General features: G+C 33.4%; 1 protein-coding gene across 1 annotated transcript; it reads right to left on the reverse strand.

Annotated features, from left to right (window-relative positions):
- Positions 1-6,013: 6,013 nt before the first annotated feature.
- Positions 6,014-24,314, reverse strand: LOC105339076 (RYamide receptor-like). The gene is made up of 2 exons (XM_011444485.4): positions 23,498-24,314; positions 6,014-7,338 (listed from the first exon to the last, which is right to left on the reverse strand). The coding sequence occupies exons 1-2, from the start codon at positions 24,230-24,232 to the stop codon at positions 6,961-6,963; spliced, it is 1,113 nt and encodes a 370-aa protein (XP_011442787.3). The 5' UTR covers positions 24,233-24,314; the 3' UTR covers positions 6,014-6,960.
- Between the last annotated feature and the right edge of the window lie 329 nt (positions 24,315-24,643).

Below are 24,643 nucleotides of genomic sequence, written 5' to 3' on the forward strand. Positions count from 1 at the left end.
GATTCAGGAAAGTTTCTAACTCTGGCCACTGGAATGTGGCCTCATCTGTGTCTTCATAGGTGGCAGTACACATTTTTTTTGCACTGAGGGCCAACGGTACGCTTTTCATAAGAATCTTTAATCTTGTCTGCATTTTCAGCCACGTTGAGAGGGTGTTGGGTGGAATCTTGTATTCATTTGATAGATGCCTTTGAATCTTAACTTTTTTGGACTTCTGTCAAAACCTGAAATTTTGTTTCAATGGTATGAACTTTAGATTGGTCTGTTTTGAATGACTGGGGCCGTACATTTACTTCGAGATAAGCGGGGTATTCGAGATTTCCGTGTTGGACATACCGGTTTTTTAAAATCACTTTTATAGTAAATATGGCCAGGATCACAGACATACCTCGAGATATCCGTGGTATTCGACATATCGGTATTCGAGATACCAAAGTATATATCCTGCAAACAAAGTTTGCGGTATAATGAATCATTACTCTGTCCGCCCGTACGTCCGTCTGCGCAATCGTGTCCAGTCTATATCTTTCTTATGGAGATAATTGGAAATTCCTACTACACACAGAGATTGCTCATGACCAGAGGGGGTGTCAAGCTTAAGGTTTTGACCAAAGGGTCAGTTCTGCAAATTTAGGGTTATTGTTTAAAAATGCATGATTCCTGCTAATGCCATATCGCGTAATAAAAAAGGATTAGAAGCTAAAATTTGATATCAAGATTGCTTTTGACATGTAAATATGCCATGACTTTCAGCTTTGCTCACCTGTGCAAGTTAAATGTCACTAAAAAAGGTGTATCAATTAATTTTAACAGATAAATACTTCTCTTCTAGCTATATTCTCTCTGAGTGTGTATCATTTTTGAGCTTGCTTACAGTACCTATAGTTCTTTTTTGTTCACATTAGCATAGAGTTCAAGCAAGATTTTCTGTTTACATTTTGTCCGGCAACCGTCCGCCGCATGTTCGTAAACTTTTCACATTTTCGACTTCCTCGCCAGAATCACAAGACCAATTTCAAACACTCGGCAAAAATTAGACTTACGAAATTTACTCAGGTGACCTTTTGCAATTGGTCTTCGTCCGTCGTCGTGCGCAAACAATTATACATTTGTATTTACATCATCTAGTGTCTTTGTCTGTGATAACACTCCGTCGTCGTGCGCAAACAATTATACATTTGTATTTACATCTTCTAGTGTCTTTGTCTGTGATAACACTACGTATCGATTTTGTACTATATAACCCATAATACAAATGACGCCAAATTGAGGCGCCGGCGGGGTTTGCTTATTCATAGTTAAAGATTTAATTGTACGATGGTTTAAAATTATATAAATATAAGTTAAAAGAAATCATTCCTTGAATATCATGAGGTGATAATTTCGGTCGGGGCGTGATCAAATCTATCATAAAGCCCCGGGCTTTATTGGATTTGATCACGCCCCGACCAAAATTATCACCTCATAATACTCAAAGAATGGTTCCTTATTTAACTTCTTTTAAAGTACAGGGTCAATTGTTACTCCATTTTTGGTGTGAAGCGCTTGTATGGTAAAAGGAATCTAAATTAAGAAATTCGTGACCCTACCACCACCGGGGCGTCAAAGGCGGGGCCAAATATGCAAGAAAGCAAAGTTTTCTTATCTTCTTCAACACATGCGAGGATCATGAACTTGGTTGGATATTAAAAAGCTGGAACATTTTTGTTGAATCAATAGATATTTTACATTTCCATACCCCATCCCCTTCCGGGAGATTTCCTGACAGGTTAGGTGGATGAGAGGTTGTTTTGAATAAAACTTGTATACTATAGTCTATCCCAAGATATTTGGACGATTTTTAATAAAAATATATATACCTGTGAAAGAACTGCAGTTGAAATCGATGATAGGGAAAATTTTCAAGATCATTTTAATGGGGAATGTTTTCTCCATTCGGAAGTCACTCGAAATACCTCGTAAAATTTTTCAACGTTATCATCCGGGCTTGATGCAATACAAAAGCCATGTGTTTTGAAACCTCATAAGCTAACGTAGGCGTTCCAATTGAGATATCATGGAAATATTTTATGCTTTTGAATGAACATCGTTTGAATCTAAAGGTGTTTAGAAATAACGAGAAATTAAGCAAAATGTTTTACTTTTGAATGAACACCTAAACTGGGAAAGGCCATCACCACAGTTGAAATGCCTCCCATATACCCGTAATGTAGCAGAAAATTGCAGAATCGCTCCAAAACGATTTTGGAGAAAATTAATAAAGTTGCATTGAAAATAACAGTCAAATCGTTCACAACAAACCATTTTGAAGCTGTTAATACCTTTCTTCGAAAAGTTTAATATATAATTGCAGAATTCAACATATTTCAACAACGTTTTTCACACCATGTTGACATTCGAAACTCTCGGGATTTTTTATAGTAAATGCACTGTGTTAGAGTTATCTCCCGTATTTTCTTTGATGAACAGAAAAAATTCCAATGGAAATTAACAATCATTTGTTTTATCGTTTCCAAGTTTATCCATGCAAATGTGATATTGTGGAAACATAATATAACGAGCCTCCTGTGATTTAGCGTGATTGTAATGCGCATGCGCAAGATTGTAAAATAAAAAAAATCCAGATGATTTCCGGAATTTTTTGAGGAATTTTTGTTGATTATTTTTTAACGAAGCTTGATTGAGAAAAAATAAAAACAAATTGGTAATCTTCAAGTACCACTGATGTTGAATATATATAAAACAAAAGACAGTACACTTCCGATTTATCAGTATTAAAGCTCAAATATTCGAGTCTATTATTTTAATATTTGTGGTTAAAAGCACGTGAATTTTCGTCATAACATGGAGTAAGCCAAGAAGTACAAATAAACATGAAAAATGATATGTGAATAATAAAATAAGTTCAACCGAGAATATGATACTACAGAAGAAACTATAAAAATATTAATACGGTATACAACATTCCTGACAAATTATATACAAACGTATGTAAGTAGGAATTCCCAGTAAAGTTGGGGGGGGGGGGGGTATATTGGGTGACTTATTTGAGTATTCGAGCACTGCAACGCTTTAGAGTAGCAAATTAAAAGCAGTTTTATCTTTAATGATCGGATTATTGGAAGGGGGATAATCAGTCGCATCACCTCCAGAACTGACCATTTTAGTTAAATTTTATCTACCGGTATTTAAATTGCCTTTGACAATTTACATTTCGCACAATTGTTTCCTATTTCATATGTCACTTTACATTAGTTTTGTTTGTAAGCAACACAAACAATTGCTTTCGACAGTGGTATTAAGCTTAATATCACAGCTTACAAATAATAATTAACGTGTTATAACATTATTCGTCACGCGATAAAACTCAATCTAGATTACTGTCGGCACGTTGGGTATTCATAAAGTACTAAATCAGCTGATTTATATTACAAAAGAAAATAAATCATTTCCTTATAGAAAATTTAAAGTGATATATCGCAGCTATTCTCTGGTTTTCCTATCATGGCATAAGCATTAGCATTGTTTGATATATTACCATGATGAACCTGAAATATTATGACGATTACTTTTACTTTAGGGATTCATAAAATGCGATGGGAGTATGCAACTGTCATTTGCTTCATATTAATACTGCAATTTAGCATAGGCACCTAGATGATACGACTGTTACGTGCTATAACAATAATTTAATAAAACAACATAAAATCTCATTAAACACTCACATTTTGTTTATTATCTTTTTTGTGACCAAAATAAAATTATTATTCGTTTAGAATTGCCTACCGCCTCACTGAAATACACCCCGCTGGTTAAATGTTAATAGCAAAAATAATAAAGAACTTTTTTTCATTTGGAGATTTTTATTTTAACCAATTCTTAATTAGATTAAACTTCAACTTTAAAAAAAAAAACCTATCCCTCCCTCCTAAGTCTAGAAACCCTAAGGCGTCGATTCCAAACAAACTTTTTTGTAAAGGAAGACCCAAGGTTATCTGCTTGCAATGCGTGATAAACTCGTCTGAAACTTTTTGCCATGATTTTCGTCAACACGCGTTCTTGGTTACCCCGTTCTGGAAAAGTATATCCCATTCTTTCATCAGAGGTCGTGCATTGCACGAGTTCTATCCATAAACACTAAAATCAACGAATTACCTTATTATTCTAATTCAGCATTTGTCAAATATATAAACTGCATCGATGTGAACTGTAGGTAAATTCTCAGTAAATAAATTCACTTTTAAAGTATTCAATCAATATTATTTCATTGCACGTTTATATTTTGATGCAAACTCCCACTAAATTTGATCCGCAAAATCCTGGCCACCACCTTACTATTATTTTTGCTATTTCGGGCTGGTTTATCTAAAATGAAGGTAGATGTTTAATTAATTTCACAATTATTCATTCCATTTCAAAGACAGTTTGCCGTTTTTAATACTACTCTTGTATCTGCCGATGAAATTTCTTTCAAAATATTCCATGTAGTTCTGAAGACCTTCATCGCTACATGGAATACTTTGAAGTTGAGCAAACGCATTGTGTACATGTTCGGAAGGTAGAAAAGCGGGGGCTATGAACATACGCGCCTTCATCCCGAATGCTATGCCATGTACATTTTTGCTTCTTAATCCGAGATCAACAATTTTTCGCCAGTTTGCTTGACTAAAATGAAAATAACAGCATTCAATTGTTACACCTGGAAAGACACGAGACGCGGCATTGTGGACTGATTTCTCAAAATCGACGCGAAAAGCTGAAACGTCCTCAAATAAATCAAACTCGCGCATTTTGTCTTTTATTCCTTGAAAGGCTTTTACATATGTCTCTTCAGTTTTGTTTGGTAGCAAACAAAAGACAAGCGGAACAATTTTACCTAAATAAGTTGCGTGAATGGTGTATAATTGGTAGAACAAAGGAGGAGATACATCGAATGTACCGTCCCCATACCAGCTATCAGACTGACAAATATAACAAATTTTGTTTTGTTGAGAAAATTATCAATCTATTGTCATCTTCACAAAAGTCACAAATCACCCACGGTTCTCCAATGTGAGTTTCACCCCATGTACCAGACAGGTCAATTTCACCGTCTTAATTATACCAGGCATATGACGCCGTCTCTCCCTCTGGTCTTGTCTACGTAATGACGACTCTTTTACCAAACATCCCTGTGCTGCAGGAGGTAATTTAGATGAAATTTCTTCGTTGATAATTGCACTGGTCTTTGAGTGCTCCCGACTGGCATACTTCAGACAGGCAGTTGCCAATTGCACCTAATTATAAGTTTAAATTGAAAACGGTATAAGTACATATACTAAGAACGTTATTTTTAATGTATTTAATTAAATTTTAATTAAATTAAGATACCTACTTCAATATTAACAGGATCAGGTCCATGACAGTGGACTTTGGTTTCTTCAATAACATTATCATGTTTTATACATCTCCCCTTGTAATCGCTGATCTCGCATTTCCAATAACTTTTGTTTTCATTTTTTCTATCACATACGTAAATAAAACCATTGTAATCTAATTTGTTCTTATTCCTTTGAGAAGGAATGAATGAAATATATTATAGTACAAGTGTTGAAATAGCAAAGGTGTAATCAGTGTTTGAAATAACCGTTCCCTTGATCGCAAAACTTTTGGCACGGACGAGCAAATTTGTTTGTACAGACGCCCGACTGGGGGTAGACATTTTTTGAGCGAAGTATATATAATATCGGGTTGGGTTCAACTGAATACATCCTAATCATCCTAATCATATTTGAATTTTGAATCTTTTTGTTATGGTATATTAGTAATTTATCAGAATTTCTCCATGATTAATCTTTACAAGCATGTCTAAATAATATTTTGTAAATTAGACAGGTTAAGTTTCTCTCTTTCTTTCTCTCTCTCTCTATCTCAAACAGACTGACCTAAGTAAGCAAAAAGTCTCCACTTCAATGTCAAGATGATTTGACCCAAAATTCTCTTGAATGCAAAAAATATTGATTTTCCTTAACTCTTTAATTGACAAGCACAAATTTCTGATTTCTTTTCACAGTATCACTTTTGACTGATCTACATGAAACAGCAAGTCCAACTTTGCATGATTACATTTTAATGTTAACAGCCGATAACGTTTTAATACTATTTGCATCACACCCTAACATAAATGATTAAAACATAATAAAATACATGAACGGGCACCTGCCATTATACAATTTTCGTAATATACGTGTATATACCCTACTTATTATTTCACAAGGTTCAAATCGTCGTAATATTGGATTTTTTACCACTGACACATCAGTCCGACTTTACGCCTAACACTCCATAATGAAATTATTTTGCGATCCTTTCCGTCTCTCCTGCGATCATCCGCACCAAAATCAGCGCATTTCGCAATTATATATTATTTTTCATTGTCCTGTATGTACAGCTCCCAGGAAGCGATTAATGGCTAAAGGGTGACAGACTAGAATGGATATTGAATACGGACACATTATTAATTACATAATGTAATTCAGAATGCAATGCGCTGTTCTTGTTGGGGTTTTTTTGTTGACTAGAAGGTGAAGGACCTATCGCAAGACCGGGGGGGGGGGGGAATCGAAAAATAAGTTTTATATTGAGTATCAGCCGTACACGAAGAGTCCAAGATATCGTCAATGATTACTTTGTGCATGTATTGGTATGATGTAAACGTTTTTCTTTACGTGAAAAATTCAAAGTCAGGTCCCTGTGGATACTTTATATATGGATAAACAACTTAAAGTGTTTCATTTATACTTGTTAACATTAATTTTATGTGTATGATACCATTACCCTCAAATATGACAACGAACCCCATGATATTTTTACTGTTATTATTTGATTTTCGCAATTGTTCCCATTTCTCTTATTTTTTGCATGTATTTTTTTTTAAATGTCACACGATCAAAAGCAATTGCTTACGGACAAGTCCACATTTTATGATCTCACACTGTCATTGCGCTTTGCTGATAGTAATCTACTGTGCTGCCGTCCAAGTCTAACGGTCATAGTCATTGAGGTCTGTCGTGAAAATTGGTTATCGCCATACTCGAATCTCCCCGTTCTTAAACAGCAAAAACACTTCAGAAAAAATGATCGGAAACATTTTCGGAATCTTCGGTTCATCCAAAAGTACACAAACGGATTATAACATGAATGACTGGCGGAAAACATTTGAAAGCTGTTCCAAATGTGGCGAAGGTTCTTTATTTCAATAAATAGATCAGGGTTTTCGTCAGTGGCTAACTGAAGAGCGTGTACTGGAAGCCAGCAGAGAGCGTATAGTAGAACTACCACAATCATCATCTTCACCATCTACAAGAAAATATATAGAACTGGCGATTATGATGTCAATATTTTTTCAATTAAATGTGTCACTGAATTATAAAAAAATCTTGTAGACCTAATTTAAAAGAATGGTTTAGTAAGCAACAGTACAATATCCCTGCATGTGCAAGTAGTTGACGAATTTCTCACTTATTCTGACAAAGTTTTCCTGTTGTTGATAGGTAGGTTTTAAAAAGTGTGTAAAAACTGCATGTGCTACTACAATGTATAAGGACTCCCTGATAAATTTCAGTAATGTAATTTATAGAAATGTAATAATAACTAGACACGATCTCGTTGCGAGCAACGAGGAGGCCTGCCGTGCAAAATTTTGAAGGGAATATGACCTTGACTTTGATATTCGACCCTTTATCTCCATATCGGGGCAACATAACGAAATTTTGATGGTTGAATATGTTTAAGAGCATCATTTTCAGCATCTTTTCTTCTTTATTGCTTTTCAAAAATTTTCTTCCTTTTGAGATATGAGTGATCAAAGTTTTGGATTTTTTGGCCCCCTTAAAACCCCTAATTACGTAACGCATGAGAAAAAAAAAATAAAAATCTATTGTTAAAATAATGTGAGATAAACCATTTTGCTTCTTAGACATATAACTAAATATTTCTCATTAAAGTGCTATGGAAGAAATACTGCAGAGTCCTTTTGACCCCTAAATTGAAGGGCCAGTCCCTTTTTCTTGATTCCAAAATAAAAAGGTCTTTTGATATTAAACATAATTTGTTCAACAAGTGTTTAGAAACACGTTAGCGTTCTTGAGCTATTGAGTAAAGAACGTTTTAGGGGTCGACCCCTTATCTCCTTATTGGGACCATATAACAAAATTTTAATGGTTGAATATTGTTTACAGCTTCATTCTAAGCATCTTTTATTCTATATTGCTTTTCAAAACATTTGTCCTTTTTGAGATACAAGTGATCAAAGTCTTGGATTTCTGGCCCCTTAAAACCCCTAATAACGTAACAAATGATTAAGTTTTTTTTTGATTTCAAAAGAAAGGTTTTTTGAATGATTTTAAACATAATTTGTTCAACAAGTGTTCCATATGTGTAAGATGAACATTTTTGCTTCTTTCACATATTACAAATTATTTCTCAGTAGTGTGCTATAGAAGAAATACTTCAGATCCCTTTGGCCGCTAATTTGAGGGACCATCCCCTTTTTCTTGATATCAAACGAAAGCACTTGTAAATATAAATTTTATTTAATAAAAACGGAAATAAGAAATATATATATTTAAAAGATAAATTGTAAATTAAAACACAATTAAGGGGAAAATGGCACAAGTAGAAGATTGAACTCGGGTCGCCTGGACACAAGTTCACGTCACTATAGAATAAGATACTGGGACTCTCCCTTCAAGTCCGAGATGCCCAAATATTGAGAATGCGTAGATTGATTTCAAAACAAAATTATAGTCTGCAAAAGTAAAAGTTTCAACGAAATCGTCTGAAGCGTTTATGAGAACACGTTACAGAAAAAATATTAATATCAACACTAGACGCAATATCGTTGCTGTAAACAAATGCTGTAAACGTTGCTGTAAACAAATGCAAGTTACCAGAGGTCTTCCGTTTAATTGCAACTTAAAATATTTTATGGAGATAGTTGTTCATCTAACATTTCCTAACACTTTTCGAATTCCATTTTAACCCTCTCAAAGGATTTTATTAGTCATATATAGACATATGTACAGTGTAATTATAATGAATAAAAAGGCGCTTTAATTGTGATTTCTCATAGAATTAAAACCAGAAATTAGTAAGCTTATTATCACGCAAATGAAATCGACTTCCGGTTATGCATTAGAGACCAAGATGTACGGTTGTTACAACGCACTTTGATAAATTACGCACTTTGAATTTTTTTTTCAAAGTGCGTTAATTTTGGACCAAGTCAACGTTCTTTTAAAAAAAAACAACATTTTTTTCAAAATGCATTGATATCGTCGATATTAACGCACTTTGAAAAAAAATTTCAGGGTTTATTGAAAATAGTTGATTGTTTTATATACAATGAATGATTGTTTTAACTTTGTTTAGCTTAATGTGATATATTTTAAAAAAGAACTCATTGCATTCTCAGCTAACTTGATAAACAGTTTCTAGATGAGAATTTTTTTCTTTTCTCATAAGACAATATCGACAATTTACACAGAAAGAAAAATTCGGAAGGTTTGAATTATCCAAATATGACACAAACTTCATCGCTTAGCAACTGCACTTTCCTTTTACTTCTTCTTTAGTATATTGGGCTATGCCCGAACGAATATGATTTTTAGATATGAATAATGGAGATCGATGTTCATAATATATTTCAACTGGCTTATTACAAATATGATGTGAAAAAGGATACCTTAGTTCTGTTTATCAAAAACAATATGATCTTTTCGAAGATCAGTGCGAAAAAATTAACCCACATCCTAATGCTTATTTTTAAGTTTATAATAATTTAATGTTAATATTATTTTATTAAAGTGATTTATTTTATTAGAATACGAAAAGAGGGTTACTGTTGAAACACATAGATTCTGTAACATACCAATGGGGAAATTATTGTTCGGCCAGCTCATCTTTTCAATAACACTGCATGTACTTATACAGAGCATATTTTTTTCCAATCATAAATATTTACCCAAAGTTTGCTGAATATCATGTTTTGGAAGAAAAAATGAGTTACAAGGGACCTTCATCTTGTAATCAATTAAATGATGCACTGGTATTTCACCAGTAATTTAAAATTTGGTTACCCCCCCGAAATAAATCCGGTAGATTAGATTCAGGAGTGTTACCAAATCATCATACTATCGACAAATTAGAAATTAGAAATTCAGTTCAAAAATATGTGATATAAAAATATATTTTCAAAGTGGGTTTACTTGGTCCAAAATTTAACGCACTTTGAAAATCATTTTCAAAGTGTTGATTTTGTCCAAAATTTAACGCACTTTGAATTTTTTTTTCAAAGTGAGCAATTGTTTTCAAAGTGCGTTGCCACATACGGTACACCAGTGGTACATGTAAGTTAGTCAGATGCGGTCATTTATTGATATTTTAATTCAAATAAAGAATGTGATTCTATGAGCAATATTATACATTTTTCTTTCATTTTACATTCATATAAAATGCCGGAATGTTGACTAGCGATGATTTTTGTTTTAGAACAAGGACTGCTGAAGCGAATACGCTGATCAAAAACGATACATTTGTTTACAGGCTAAAATACTTGTAAATCTCAAAAACTTAACATTTTAGATGATCATCATTATTTTGCAACGCTTACGTTTTGGCCAATCAAGTTTAGACATGGATATATGTGTATTATTGAATTTATTCGCAGAAAAAAAGCTTGCTTATGAATGCGATACTGAAGTTGTGCAGCAGATTTTGGCCTGCAGCTGAGGTTTCGATTTGTAATAAATATAAATACATGTACCTTCTGGGGATTTTAGCAAAGCATCACACATTTTATTAATCACACCAAGACAAAAGCCCCACTTTAATCATTGAGATATTTGCAATTCTGAGACGCAGAAAGACATCTCTCATGAGTTGAATAATTTAGCAACATCCGATAATTCTGCGAATCTTTGATGGAGTGTTTATAAGGAATATGATTAAACCTTTACTACATGCCTTGTCGACAAGTCTCGAGATTTTGAGGGATTATCTATACGCATTTTTCATTGATTTCTGTGGGGGTTTCGTCTCTAGGTTGGTGTTTTCTGTTTACCTTTAATGCATGCGTTATCAAATCGAGGATAATCAAACACATTTTGATAAGGAATTATTTAAATTGAAACTTAGTTTTTGCTGTGTGAACTTAAACCGACTGGAAAATTGTTCAAATTCAGCAGACTATTTGAGGATGCATAACAGAAATTTTTGTATAAGGAATAATGAAGAATTTATCACCATGTCTCATGATGTTGCATTTGAAACTAATAAGTTATCTGCCCTCTGGTGAAATAAGATGGAACATCATTATCTCTAATAGTTTATGGTACATGACGAGTATATTTTTTGCATTGTTTAATATGGACAGAGCCCTGTACTGTTTACCGAGAGATCGATATGGAAATTCGTTGAGGTAATAGGATAGTTGTTGTTAATGTATTTTACTATCGAATTCCACGCAAATATTTACGTCCACAATGCAGGAACTACTCCCAATCTGTTTTCCTATATATCTAATAAATATTTAAATCGGTACTGAGATAACAGTGGTCAAACTGTTTGTTTACCAGATATGAAATATGGTCATTTACATCGATTAGTTGATCAAATACACACACTATACTCTCAGTTTGGTGTGTTTTACAGAAAAGTATAGGACTCAATTGACATTGACCAGTTTTATTTTAAAGGCTTTCAAAAGTTGGGCGGAACTATTACTAATCATACACCTATGATGTTAATTTCCTATAGTTGTGGTTATTTTTTCTTCAGTATGAAATGGATTCTGTGATGGTACATAAATGTATATCAAAGGTTATGTACATACAGTATTAAACTTTTATATCGAAATTTATTCCCCTAAATTTAGTGGAAGTCGTATAATTTTTCATCTTTTACTTAAAATATCCGATGACGTAATTACACTTACTAAGTTGTATTTTTTTTGTGTGTTTGGGTTTTTGGTAAGGGGCGGGGTCTAGAAGGTAACGAAATGTTGCGATTCCATTTTGAACAAGTTTATATTTAAAAAGTGAAGTAAATTCAGAAAAAACTTTCCATTCCAATACTGTTTAAATAGTTATTGACCATTTGAGTTCAATATTTGATGCTCTATAAATTAAGACTATTTTATGAAACAAGTAGTGTTAATTCCCACGGTGTATGATTTCAATTACAAACAAAGACGTAGAAAATTGATTCAAAGTAAATCATGCGATTTTCTCTAAACAATAAAATATTTTTTATCAAAATAATTGTCTACAGTTCTGCATACACTGTAACAATTCATGTCGTATAAGTTTTATCTTTATGTATTTTTGTCAAAGAATTGACATTTTATTGATGTTCATTTGAAAATAACATAATAAGTGTGTATGGTGGTGTGCTTTAGCGAAAAATACCTCTGCTATATTACTATCAAGTCGTCGAGTTAACATTATTTAATTCCTTCCCAACAATTCTCAATTGGATACACTTATCTCGAAGGAAACTTTCCTTTTTTCGTCAAATAATCGCCAATAATTTGTTGGCGTGTAGAACAGTTTATCACAATGCGTACTTGATGCATAAATTTGCAAAACGCTTGTGATGTACAAGAGAAAAGTATTGCTGCTCCATACATAATTTGGGGCATGCATGTTCATTGTCGCATCGATAGATGGGAGAAAGAAGGTTCATAAATTGCTAAATACACTTCCCAACAGAAGCTCTCCAGGTGCCATACATTTTTAGAGGTCAATCATGTCAAAATATGTTCTTCCTTAGTAATATTAAAGTTGAGAATTTCGGCTTAATTTGAAGATATTCGATTGTAATTACTCGAAAGATTTATTGCAAAATACAAGTTCAAAAATGTTTATCAAAATTTAAAGCCATTAAATCTGATGTGTTGATTAGTTCTTTGCAAAAATTCAGCCGTGAAAAAAGCTAGCAATGAAGACCATTGTGTATCTAGATTTCATATTTACCATCCAAAATCAACTAATTGCGGCCATGTTGGTATACTCTGTGCCAGTTGTTTTAGTAAAAAAATGCAATGCTAAAAGTTTCATATCATAATCATAATTGATATTACATATAGCTACCGTTGAAAAAAACGTTATTGTAAAATAAATACGCAAGGATCATAATGTTATATTAAAAAAAAAAGGTGGAAGAAATTCACAAAATCACGAAATATTTTCTTCACATTGGCATATAGCAGGCAAACTGCATGCGGGTATGCAAACGATCTTAAGGAGAGAGGAAACATTCTCTTAAATTGTAAAATTCATGGACGGGATAATGATATTAACCGTTGTTTAAGAAGCCATTGAGCATGCAGAACCTGTAGCGCTCTGCCTGGAAAAATTCGGATAGACGATCTTCCGATTTCTTTTTCACACCGTACGTAAGCCATTAATCTGTACCTAGCAAACATATAGTAAATATTTTACAATACATGTACATGACGGCTCATTATTATACCCCAGATAAAGCTGCAGGCGAAATTAATGCTGAAAGCCGCTCGTAATTAAATAGGCACCGTCACACAGGTATACATGTACAAACCCTTTGATTTCGTTACACCTGATTGCCCACCTGAAACTTGTGGCCGACATGCAGTATTCCTGTCTTGGTCTTTGGATTTAATGCTTTTATTTCTGTTTCTAAATAATACATTGACTTATTTATTTGATGTTAGCTCCCGGCGTATGCAACTCTACAGCGAAATCCTTTAAACTAAGAGGTCTGCAGCTAAAGAACGGGTCGTAGGGATAGTGGTGATGAAAGAGAAATATGGCGGAAATGCCTTTTTGCGAGCTGTGTTCTGCTGTTAAGTTTTTAAGTCCTGATCAAAAGTTGTCATTTGTCTGTCGTTTTCATCGTCGTTGTAAACTACTCATATTCTCCAAAACCGCTTGGTCAATTTCAGCCTAACTGACTCAAGTAAGCATTCCTGATCAAGATTTGTCATTTGTATGCATATGTTGTTGTCATCGTCGTTGTAAATTACTCATATTTGCCATGATCTTCTTTAAAACCCGCTGAGCCATTTCCAAACAAAATTGCACAAAGCATTATTAGTTGACTCAAGTTTCTAAAAATGAGGGACCATGCTCTTTTTAGGGGTGATTTTGAGTTATGGAAACCTTGATAGTATTTTCAAAAATCTATCTTCTAAAAACCCTATGCCCATAAAAGCTTTAACTTCTGTGGGAGTATCGTTAGGTAGAATAGATACAAGTTTATGAAATTATGATCCCATGGGGTAAGGTTGGGTCTCAATTAGAAGAGGGGGTTCGAATTTATACATAGCACTATATTAAGAAAAGTCTTTAAATATCTTCTTTCTAAAACACATTCGGCCAATAAAGATGACACTTTCCGTGGAAGCATTAGGTAGAGTAAATACAAGTTCTGACAAATCATGATTCCAAGAGGGAGGATAGGCCAAAATCGGGGAGGGGAGGGGGGGGGGGGGGGGCGAATTCGTACACAGGAATGCATAGAGAGATCTTCATTTTCAAGTAGTGTCGATTCAAATTTGTACCAATTATGATCCTTAGGGGTAGAGAGAGGCCACAAAGGGGATGAATGTTTTACATACGAATTTATATATAAAATCATCAAAAATATTCTCAGATATTGGCCAGAAAAACGGTTACTTCACTGGAAGCATCCGTGGGTAGTTAAGGATAAATTTTAAACAAATCATGATGCTTGAGGGCCCAATTGGAAGGAGTTAATTTTCATTTACAAATAAATTGACGAAGTCTCTTAAAATCCTCTTCTTAAAACAAACTGATCTTACAAAAGGAGCCCAAAGTTTCACTTACAATTATGTTTAGAGATAATAATTATGTATATCTTTGAAATCAAGATATACTTAATTATAATTATCATTCCTTAAATGGGCGATGTAGCCCAAGGACCTCTTGTTTTATTTTCGCTGTGTTAAGAAAATGATCTGTAACATTGGCTTATGTTTATAAGCAATCAAGACATAGAACATTCAATTTTATTACAAAAAGAACATTCAATTTTATTACAATCACAAAAAAACCCTTATCGTTATTTCCAGCACGACCTCATCTATTCTTAAATAATCGATTCTTAAATAAAATTCAAGTTTTTGTGTCATGAACCAACTCTGCATGCTTTAATATATTTGTGCAGAAAGCAAAGTCAGTTTGAGATATTTCAGGTATTGTACTATTGAATGATTAATACTATCATTGATACGCAAAACGGAGACAACAGGTGTATTTAAGTAGGCTGGCTGAAAATCTCTAATTTAGGGTTTATAGTATGTTGTATTCATATCTTCACTGTGATTGTACATGTGATACTATAACGCAACATGTTTTGTTCTAGATCTGTTCTTTCCAGATAATGTGCTATCATGGTTTAATTGTTCAGTACTGCAGAGATAAATACCTCCATATGCTACATGAGTCACTCTTTTTTTGTTTTAACCACGAACTCTTCTTACATATGTAGGTCGTTAACCTGTCAACAAAGGCTAAGAAAATTTCCAGACAATTTAGAATCACCCAGTTCGATAAATTAATGATATTAAACCAATGAAATATTTCATAAGAAACTAAAATAAACTATCATTTGACATGCCATATTAACATGCTATGGTCTTTAGAACATTCAAGAGAAGGAGTATGGCTCTCGGTGTACATGTTCTCATTTGTATGAAACAAAAACTTTCTCTTTTATTTATATCATCAATTGTTTTGACGATAACCTAAACAACAGATCGGAGGTCAACATCTCTTACGAAATTCATAAACAACTTTAAAAAGAACATTTGAAAAAAAAAAATCATTTGGCATAACTGTAGGAAAGGCCCATTGAATACAACTATGACTATAAATTCGGAAGAGTTATACTTTAAACTGGTGATAAAGAGTAACGAAAAGTTGTATCTTTTAAAGTACGTCACAAGCTTGTCAACAAAATCCATGTGTTGTGATTAACCAACCTAATAAAAGAATTGATATTTACATAGAATAGAGGTAGAATGGACTTGGTAGAGTAAGAATTTCTTATAGAAATTCATTATAATTGACATAATTGAGAGTTACGACTATAAACAGATACGAAACAAAGTCAGTGTACTTAATTAAAACCGAGAACTAGATGAACAACAACACAGTAAGTTGAACCAGGGTCTTGTGAATCTGAGAGGAAAGATAGGTCATATTGGACATTTCTTGTCAAAACATGCACTATATACAGTCTCTAATGAAGGCGAGAGCCGAGACACTAGTGTTATCTTATTATATGATATTAGCAATGATGTAGTACTCGAAAGTAATTGTTTTTATTAATGTTATTCAGAAAAACAAGATCAAACTATCATGTGACAATGGGCGCGCTTGATTTTACCATAAGGTGTACACCATGTACACTTTTGTAAATCAAGCGCAAAGGTGTAGCGTTTAGGTGTACACCGGGTGTACACTTTTCTACACCGAGTCAGGGGCATGTGTTGTTGGGTGTAGCACTGAAACCATTATCATTATGGCGGACGAACGTTATGATGGAAACTTGAAAAATGATTTTAAGTAATGTAACGGATTAGAAGTCGCATAAAAGTTGTCGTTTGTATGAAAGCCATTAAATTTGAAATGTGTGTTTATTTTATTGCATTTATATCACAAAAAACCTATTAATTGTCGCAGAACAGCAGATTCTTTGTTAAAACTACACCCTTTTCCGTCATATTCCGTCATATTCATTCTTAACTTCCCTACACCATCTACACTATACCACTGAAGTGGACTTGATATACAAAACAAAATTTTTACACCGGTGTATACCAAGTTAAGCTTAATCAAGCGCGCCCAATATGATATGGGGTAGCTTAATGCACATCTATACTCATGTATCTTATATACCGTAATGTCCATGACTGTATGATCAAAGGCATTCCTTACAATAGAGCTACGATTTACATAAAATTGGATTTTTATAATATTTGTTTATGCATTTCTTATTCTTAAACCTCGGTATGCAAACATTCTGATCTTGCATAAAGTGTAGGTTCAGCATTTCATTCATATTTGTTTGAAGGCCCGCTGGTCCGAAAGTTATAAAGTCCGAAGGTCCGTTAGTTCATAAGTCCGAAGGCATGCTTGTCCGAAGATTTACTAGACTAGTCCGATGGTTTACTTGTTCGACGGTTCACTAGTCCACGGTTCATAGGTCTAACATCCAATTAAAATCAAAGCTTAACTCTTAAGATACTAGAATTAATTATTCTTTGAGCGGCAAAACCAATCAATATGTAATGATTTTAGGGTCGAGAGTTATTCATGTGCTACACTCTTGTATCAATTATTACAATATTGAAACATATTATGATACAATATGGTATTATTTAATAAAAGAAAAATAGTGCATGTATACAGTGATACAACACCATAATATGCAAATACATGCATGTTACGATATTTATTTTATATTATGATACCATATCGTATCATATTATACAAATATATTTAAGTGTCATGTGAAACAATGTCGTATCATATGTTACTTAACTATGAAATAGCATAATACTGTTTAATGATACGATTTTGTATCATAAGAGTTATATGACGCAGTATTACAGAAATCATGTGATAAATCAACAATCACATTTATCATACAAGTTTAAGTGTGGTATAACTTGGGTTTTAGCATCCTTCATTATGTAGGGGCTCTGTATCCAAAGATAGACTTATGTTTCAAATCCCTGATGATTTGAACAAAAGTCGCCCGTAATCATTTTGAATCATAATTTAAACTTTATCATACACAAGGAATACATCCCCGCAATCTTTTATTTTTGAAACTCTCACATCATCTGGAAGTTTTGCTTGGAACTCATCAGTCAGATGTATAGCAATCTCTCCCTCGCCCAATCGGTCCTTAATCAAGTAAATCATCAAGTTCTGTATCTGACGCTATCTCTTTTATACATCAATAGTATAAAAACTGTACAAATCTGATTAGGTATGAACAGAGTCTACTTTATCAAGTATTTAGCTTTGAGAACCTCGCACGTTTTGAGTTGTTCTAAAATCTTAAAACCGCCTTAGATTTTTAATAATCAAAATCATTTCGGCATCTGAAGCTAGCTCTGACAGAAACGTTAATCTCCTTCAGCAACGAAAACTTATGGCTTAGATCCGGCATTCAACGTTGTCAGTTGTATTTTGGTATTTAACACTAAAAGTTTGGTGAAGTCAGAATAGGTAATACCTTGGATACGGTTAACAATGGTCAGTGGCTCCAAAATTTTAACCTGCTTCGAAAACTTTAACATCCTTCAGCATCTTTAACTTATGCATTGCAACTGACAAGCTGGAATACTAAATCTAAGTAAAATAAAACAAGTGCACTTTCAATATAAGGCCATATTTTAACCCAACCCCCCTCAACTTCTGCTCCATACTGCTAAAATTCTCTGAGGAAAGTTGAAAAACCGAACTGATTTTGACTTGATAGACTTAAATGTCATCAATTGTTAGAAAAAATATACTTGTCATCACACTTTTTGAGATGCCATATAAACATAAACTAAAGCATATTTTAGCATTAGAAAAATTTTTTTTTTTGTTAAAAGTAAAATCTTGTAGGCAGAAATTTGTTTTTCTTGTTAATTTTAATGTCAACTTTATCAGAAAACTAAAATTACAAAAATATTTTAAAATTTATCGTTGGAATAAGAAAAACTGAGAGAAAAGTCAGAAAAAGAGTTATTTCCTCTTTGCATAGATAAAATATATTAAAATTTGGAAATTTAGTATAAAATTAAGTGCGAAAATATCTTGAACCTACCAATAATCCTAATTACATCCATGTGATGATATTCACATAAAATAAATAAAACTATCTTGCACAATTTTTAAAGAATTCAAAGTTTTACAAAAAAGTGTGACATCACAGAACACTGGATCTACTTTATTACACAGTAACAATGCATGGCCTTATCTTTCACAACTGTGACAACACAGAAGAAAATATTAAATTTATATTAATACAATTTCACTATATGGCCACATTGGCCCCGCCCAAGGGCTTGAATCCCTGGCTAAGAACTATGAATTTCACAATTTTGGAAAAGGGCTTCATGAACATCATTACCATGGACTTAGTTTTTGTCAAATATATATGGGAGTAGAGAGAAGATTTTTCATGATTAAATACACTTTTACTAAATGACTACATAAGCACCACACTAGGCCGGAACCCCAGGGGCCATGTATTTCTAAATTTTGGTAGACTGCTTCATGGACAGCATTACAATGCATTCAGTTTTAGTTGTGAAAGTAGATTTTTTTAAATGGCTTTTTGTATATTTTTTCCCCTGCCTATGGCAGTCCAGGGGTGGATGAGCCATACATTGTTTTAAATTCTCTTACCATAGAAATGCTTCACATAAAAAATGGTAACAATCGGCCTGGGTGTCTCAGGTGACCAAAAAATCATTGAAGATATGAACACAGTGCCAGATAATTATGCAAGTGCCAAGGTCGCATTTTTGCACCCGATTGAGGTGCAGTTTCGGAAAAATCCATATATATCAAATATAGAGAGAATATAAACATTTTTGTTTTAAGTGTGTTATACCTGACAGGTGAGATATATACTTTTAAAATTTAATAACCCATAGAAAAATTATTTCCATAGGAAAAATGATTCTCCCACAGGAAATATTTACAATTTAATATAGGATTTTCTTAGTATATGACCTATAGGAGAATGGTATTTCCTGCAGGAATTCGATTCTGACAGGTAGTTTTTCTGTAGGCAGTTAGGATATTCTATCGAATTTCATCAAAACCAATCGGAACTGAAATTCCAACAGAGCTTCATCCTGTGAAAATACATATTTTCGCTTTGGAATAGAGCATAAAAAGTACGTTGTAAGTTGAAAAGTCGACAGTATTTCTCAAGACTCGTTATGCTTGTAAATATGAAACAAATGTGAGGGAGAAAAATCATTTTAGGGGTCCGATTTGTCAATGCTCCGGGGGACCAAAAAACTTTTTTCCAAAGCAGTACACGTATGTGTATTTTTCCCTAGCGCAATTTGTTGTGAAGGGGATATAGCACCGCTGATGTGCACGTTTGTATTAAACCCATTAAGCTTGTGGGCATGATTACGAGAAAACCTTGTACTTAGGTTTATCAAACATATAACTAAAGACAATATATGTTTTATGGACTTAGAGATGGCGAAACGTATAATTATAAGAAGCATGATGAATATTACTCAAACTCTTGTCAAAAGCTTTACTCCAAATACCCCATCATCTCCCTTTGATGTGGTATGGGATACTTCCATGTTGTGACGTACTATTCATCAAAATACAAAAGAAATCAAGTGTAATTTTATACTATAGTAAAGAGTTTCTTTTCCAAAGTTGTCTTCTACTCGGGTAGTGCAGTGGGTTAGAGGGTTCACTACAAATCTGTTAGTCATGAGTTCGAATGTCGCTGGGGTTTTTAAACTTTTTATCTTTCCACTTTTTTAAAACGGATTTTTCGGTTAAATATTAATTTATTTGAAAATTCTAAACCGGTATGTATTTCCGTTATAATATGCTTTAATTCACATTAATATCGACTGATGTCCCACATCATCTTAAAACTGAGCACAGCTCGTTAATAGGAACCATCACACAGGTATATAAACCTTTCGATTTCGTTACAGCCGATTGTACACTTTAAACGTGTCGACGTGGCCGACGTGTAGTATTCCTTTTGTAGTCTGTGGATTATATGCATTTCGTTATTTTATGTGCATATTCTGTTAGTAAACAATGCATTGACCTGTTAATTTGAAGTAGGTTTTCGCCTGGCTTGAAAAATTGCGTTAAATCGCGACCGAGTAACACGGCGCGGCAATGTGTACATCCACGTACTGGTAAGACCTCTACAGTGAAATACCTTAAACTGTTTAAAGTCTGCGGCTTCTAAATGGATTGTTGGGATAGCGCTTATGACATAGAAATATGGTGGACAGTGCCTATTTACTAGAGATGTTTAGCTTTAATACAATAATTAATATCTTTCCAAAAAGCTTGCCTAAAGGGGAAGGAAACTAAAAATATGTTGTACAATAAATCAATTAATTATCATCTACTATAATTGTAAATCGTATTTATTTTCATTAAAAACCCCGAAACAATGAATAAATCAAGAAAATCGATCGCTTAATTTAAATTTCCCGCCGCCATGGGGGCTGCCATTGAACTTTAATCTATGACGTCACACCATCTATTCCGGTTTGTCTTATCAACATAACACAATGATATTCGCTCTAAATGACAAGTTCTGGAAAATTTGTAACAATATTGATTTGAGACCGTTCTTTTACCTTTGCAAACTACAAACTAACGTCAAATGGAGCATGTTCGTTGAAATCTAAAAACGGGGGTTAGTGTCGGAGAAATCTCTGCGTAAATGTGGAAATTGTCAATAGATGCCAATTATCATAGAAAATGTCTGCCGTCGTTATTTCGACATGGTAATTCCGACTTTAGAGAATGAATTTCAAACATCCCGATTACAATTATAACATTTATTCAGTTAGCGAAGAACTTGACTTGGAATAAAAAAAAATTAATCGAGGTCGTTTTCAACTTTGAATGATAGCAGATTAACATGTCATTTACTTATATACGTTATGCATACAATGATACAAGTATTTATTCTTTAGATTGACGTGTGAACTCAAACATTATCAATTTTGTTTAGTCGATTATTTGAGTAACAGAAAGGTATAAACCAGCGTTAATTATATTCAGAAAACTGTGCACATTCATTTGTATATATAAACCAAACCGGAATAGATGGTGTGACGTCAAAATAATTAATTTTTTTAGTTTTTAATACAAAAGAGTTCTTCATCATGTCAGCCTCCAGTAAATACGATTTCTCCAACTTCAAACGTTCATTAAAGCTTAATTACGTATTTTATTTTCAAAACAGCATGACCACATGTGATAATTTACACCACTTTATTAAAATAAATAAATTATGTTTTTGACTTTCCTTCCCCTTAAACTAAATACAACTATCATTATTACAGATTTGCAGATGAACAAAGTGAAGGAAAAAATTTAATGAACATTTGGTAAAACACGCGTACGCGCGTCGCACATTTTTAAGATGAATGAAATCGACCAATTGATCATAAAACGGGGCATTTGAAACCAAACGCCCTGCTTCGTCGATGAATTTTACCTGGTAATATTCTAGACGATATAAATTTATCAGCTTTTAATTTTGCTTATTGTTTATTAAAGATCAATCATTACTCACAATATTTCTCACACAATTCCACTGTTCACACAAGGCTATTTTATCTATTTTAAAATAGTGATACACACGTAAACATCCTCTCTTTTTTAAAACGCTTGTTTATTGTTGATTTTTCTATTTGATATAACATTTTCATGAAATTACGGATTTAAAATTCAAACATAGTGATATTTATCTTTTAACGAAAATATTGATAATGCTACCTTTGATGACTTTCCTGTTTCGGAGAATGCAACATTAAAACCTTTGATACAACTGTATATACAACATTAAACACGATCGTGTTATCTTTTTATGAAGAATGCTGATAAAGCTAGTTTTCAATGTCTTCGCTGTTTCGGAGCATGCAACATTTAATCTCAAATTTTTCTAGCTGATGACGTCGGACACAAAAAAATACAATAAACATATATGTTTTAAATAATGACCCTCCGTTGTAATGTTGATGCTCGTTCTACATGTAGGATGTTAACGACTTTTTCTTAAAGGTTCCTCGTGTGGTATCCAATGGATACCACACGAGGAACCTTTAAGAAAAAGTCGTTAACATCCTACATGTAGAACGAGCTGGATACTATCCATGAAAGATCAAAATTTCGTATCGTTTTTACTAACTGTTTATAAAAAAAATTATGGCCAATTCTCGCATATTACTAAAAGGTTTTCAAAATTCATGTTTATGAGCAATGCATAAAAAAAGATTGGCCTCAATTGCTATATAAACCTTAAAATGAAATAGTTCAGCCTCCATACCAGTCGAGAATATTTGTGTTGCAAATAGTAAGCGTAATGGGTTGTTATTCTGATTTTAAATTATGTTACAAACTTTGATATTCCATCTTGTAATGGATGATAGTCTATCAAAATTACATTTCCGATCTTGATTGCTGTAAATATTTTCAGAGTAACACATCTAGTTATGATAGGTACAGTGTACATGTATTAGAGAGAGAATACTGGTTTCGTTTACCCAAATAATTGTACGTCAAAAGTGTGTTTCTTTGAATTGCATTGCCAGTTTGTTATATAGAAAGGTATGTTTGATATCCTCTATTTAGAAGCTTGAAAATAATTTAAAGAAGAAACCAATCAAAATATCAAATCATTATCTTTTAAAGTGTAGAACAATCCACCGTACCTTTCTTTTAGACGACGCCTGCCGCTCATCTTGTTGTTGCACTGCCTCGCCGGGAATGATTTTTATCCAAATCACATATCCAATGTGACAGTACGTTAAAGTGAGTACTAATAATGGTATGAAATATTGAAGCAGCATAATAAAAAGACTGTATGTGGATTTGAATGATTCGTTCATGTCTTCAAAACACACGCCTTTTTGACAAACTCCTGTATAATTTGCAAAGGCTATTTGAACTTTTGCAGTGTAGGCGGTAGGAATTGGAACCAAAAACGCAATGACCCACACAAATCCACAGATACAAACCACGCCTTTATGTGTTAATTTAGGTCTCAACGGGTATATTATGGCAACGTACCGATCCGCACTCATTGCTACCAGAGTAAAGGCACTCGCAAACACTACCACAATTTGTGAATACAGAACGAAAGGACACATAAAGTTTCCAAAGGGCCAATAAGAGAGCAGAAGATTGGGTACAAAGGAAAAAGGAACCAAAATGATGGTCTTGGTTATATCCGCTACGGCAATGTTTAGAAGGAATATGTTTGTGACACTTCTTAGCATCTTCTCTGTGACGATTATATAGCAAACGACCACATTTCCAACAATAGCTACCACTGTGATTGAAGAATACAATATCAAAAATATGCTCTCTGTTAATCCAATGTCTGAAATACATTTATCCTCGAAGAGACTGGCCTTTTTGTTTGACAGGTTTACCAAGTATCCCATGGTTGTTCATTAACATACACGTCTTTTGCACAATTCAATCAGATGTTGGTCTATTCTATGACCGTGCCATGGGCTTTGATATCGCTGCAGTAATGATCGAATAGAGCTGCTTCCTCGGCTTTTATCCCTTATTGTTTTGTCATCGACATATTAAATCGCATGTTAGCAGTGCAACGAAATCATATTTGACTTTATGAATAAGATCCAACACAATAATTAGTCATGTACAGTAAAGATACTTTAGTGATGATTTTCAAATCAGAAATTTGTTATAGTATAGTTGTCCTGGGGGCTAAAAACTTACAAGAGTTTATGATAAAGCAACGTAAATGACAGCTAATCGATTAAGATTCGTTATAGAAAGATTAAAAGAGAATTATATGATTACTTACTGAAACAACATTAGAACTA

This window comes from Magallana gigas, chromosome 7, assembly GCF_963853765.1.
Source record: "Magallana gigas chromosome 7, xbMagGiga1.1, whole genome shotgun sequence".
Classification (NCBI taxonomy): Eukaryota; Metazoa; Mollusca; class Bivalvia; order Ostreida; family Ostreidae; genus Magallana; species Magallana gigas.

Excerpts from the sequence above, each read along its gene's own strand:
- LOC105339076 (XM_011444485.4), bottom strand. The coding sequence starts at position 24,232 with ATGGGATACTTGGTAAACCTGTCAAACAAAAAGGCCAGTCTCTTCGAG. Across the intron at positions 7,339-23,497 it reads AGGCGTCGTCTAAAAGAAAG|ATGGTGAAGATGATGATTGT; the intron begins GTACGGTGGATT and ends ATTTTCTTGTAG.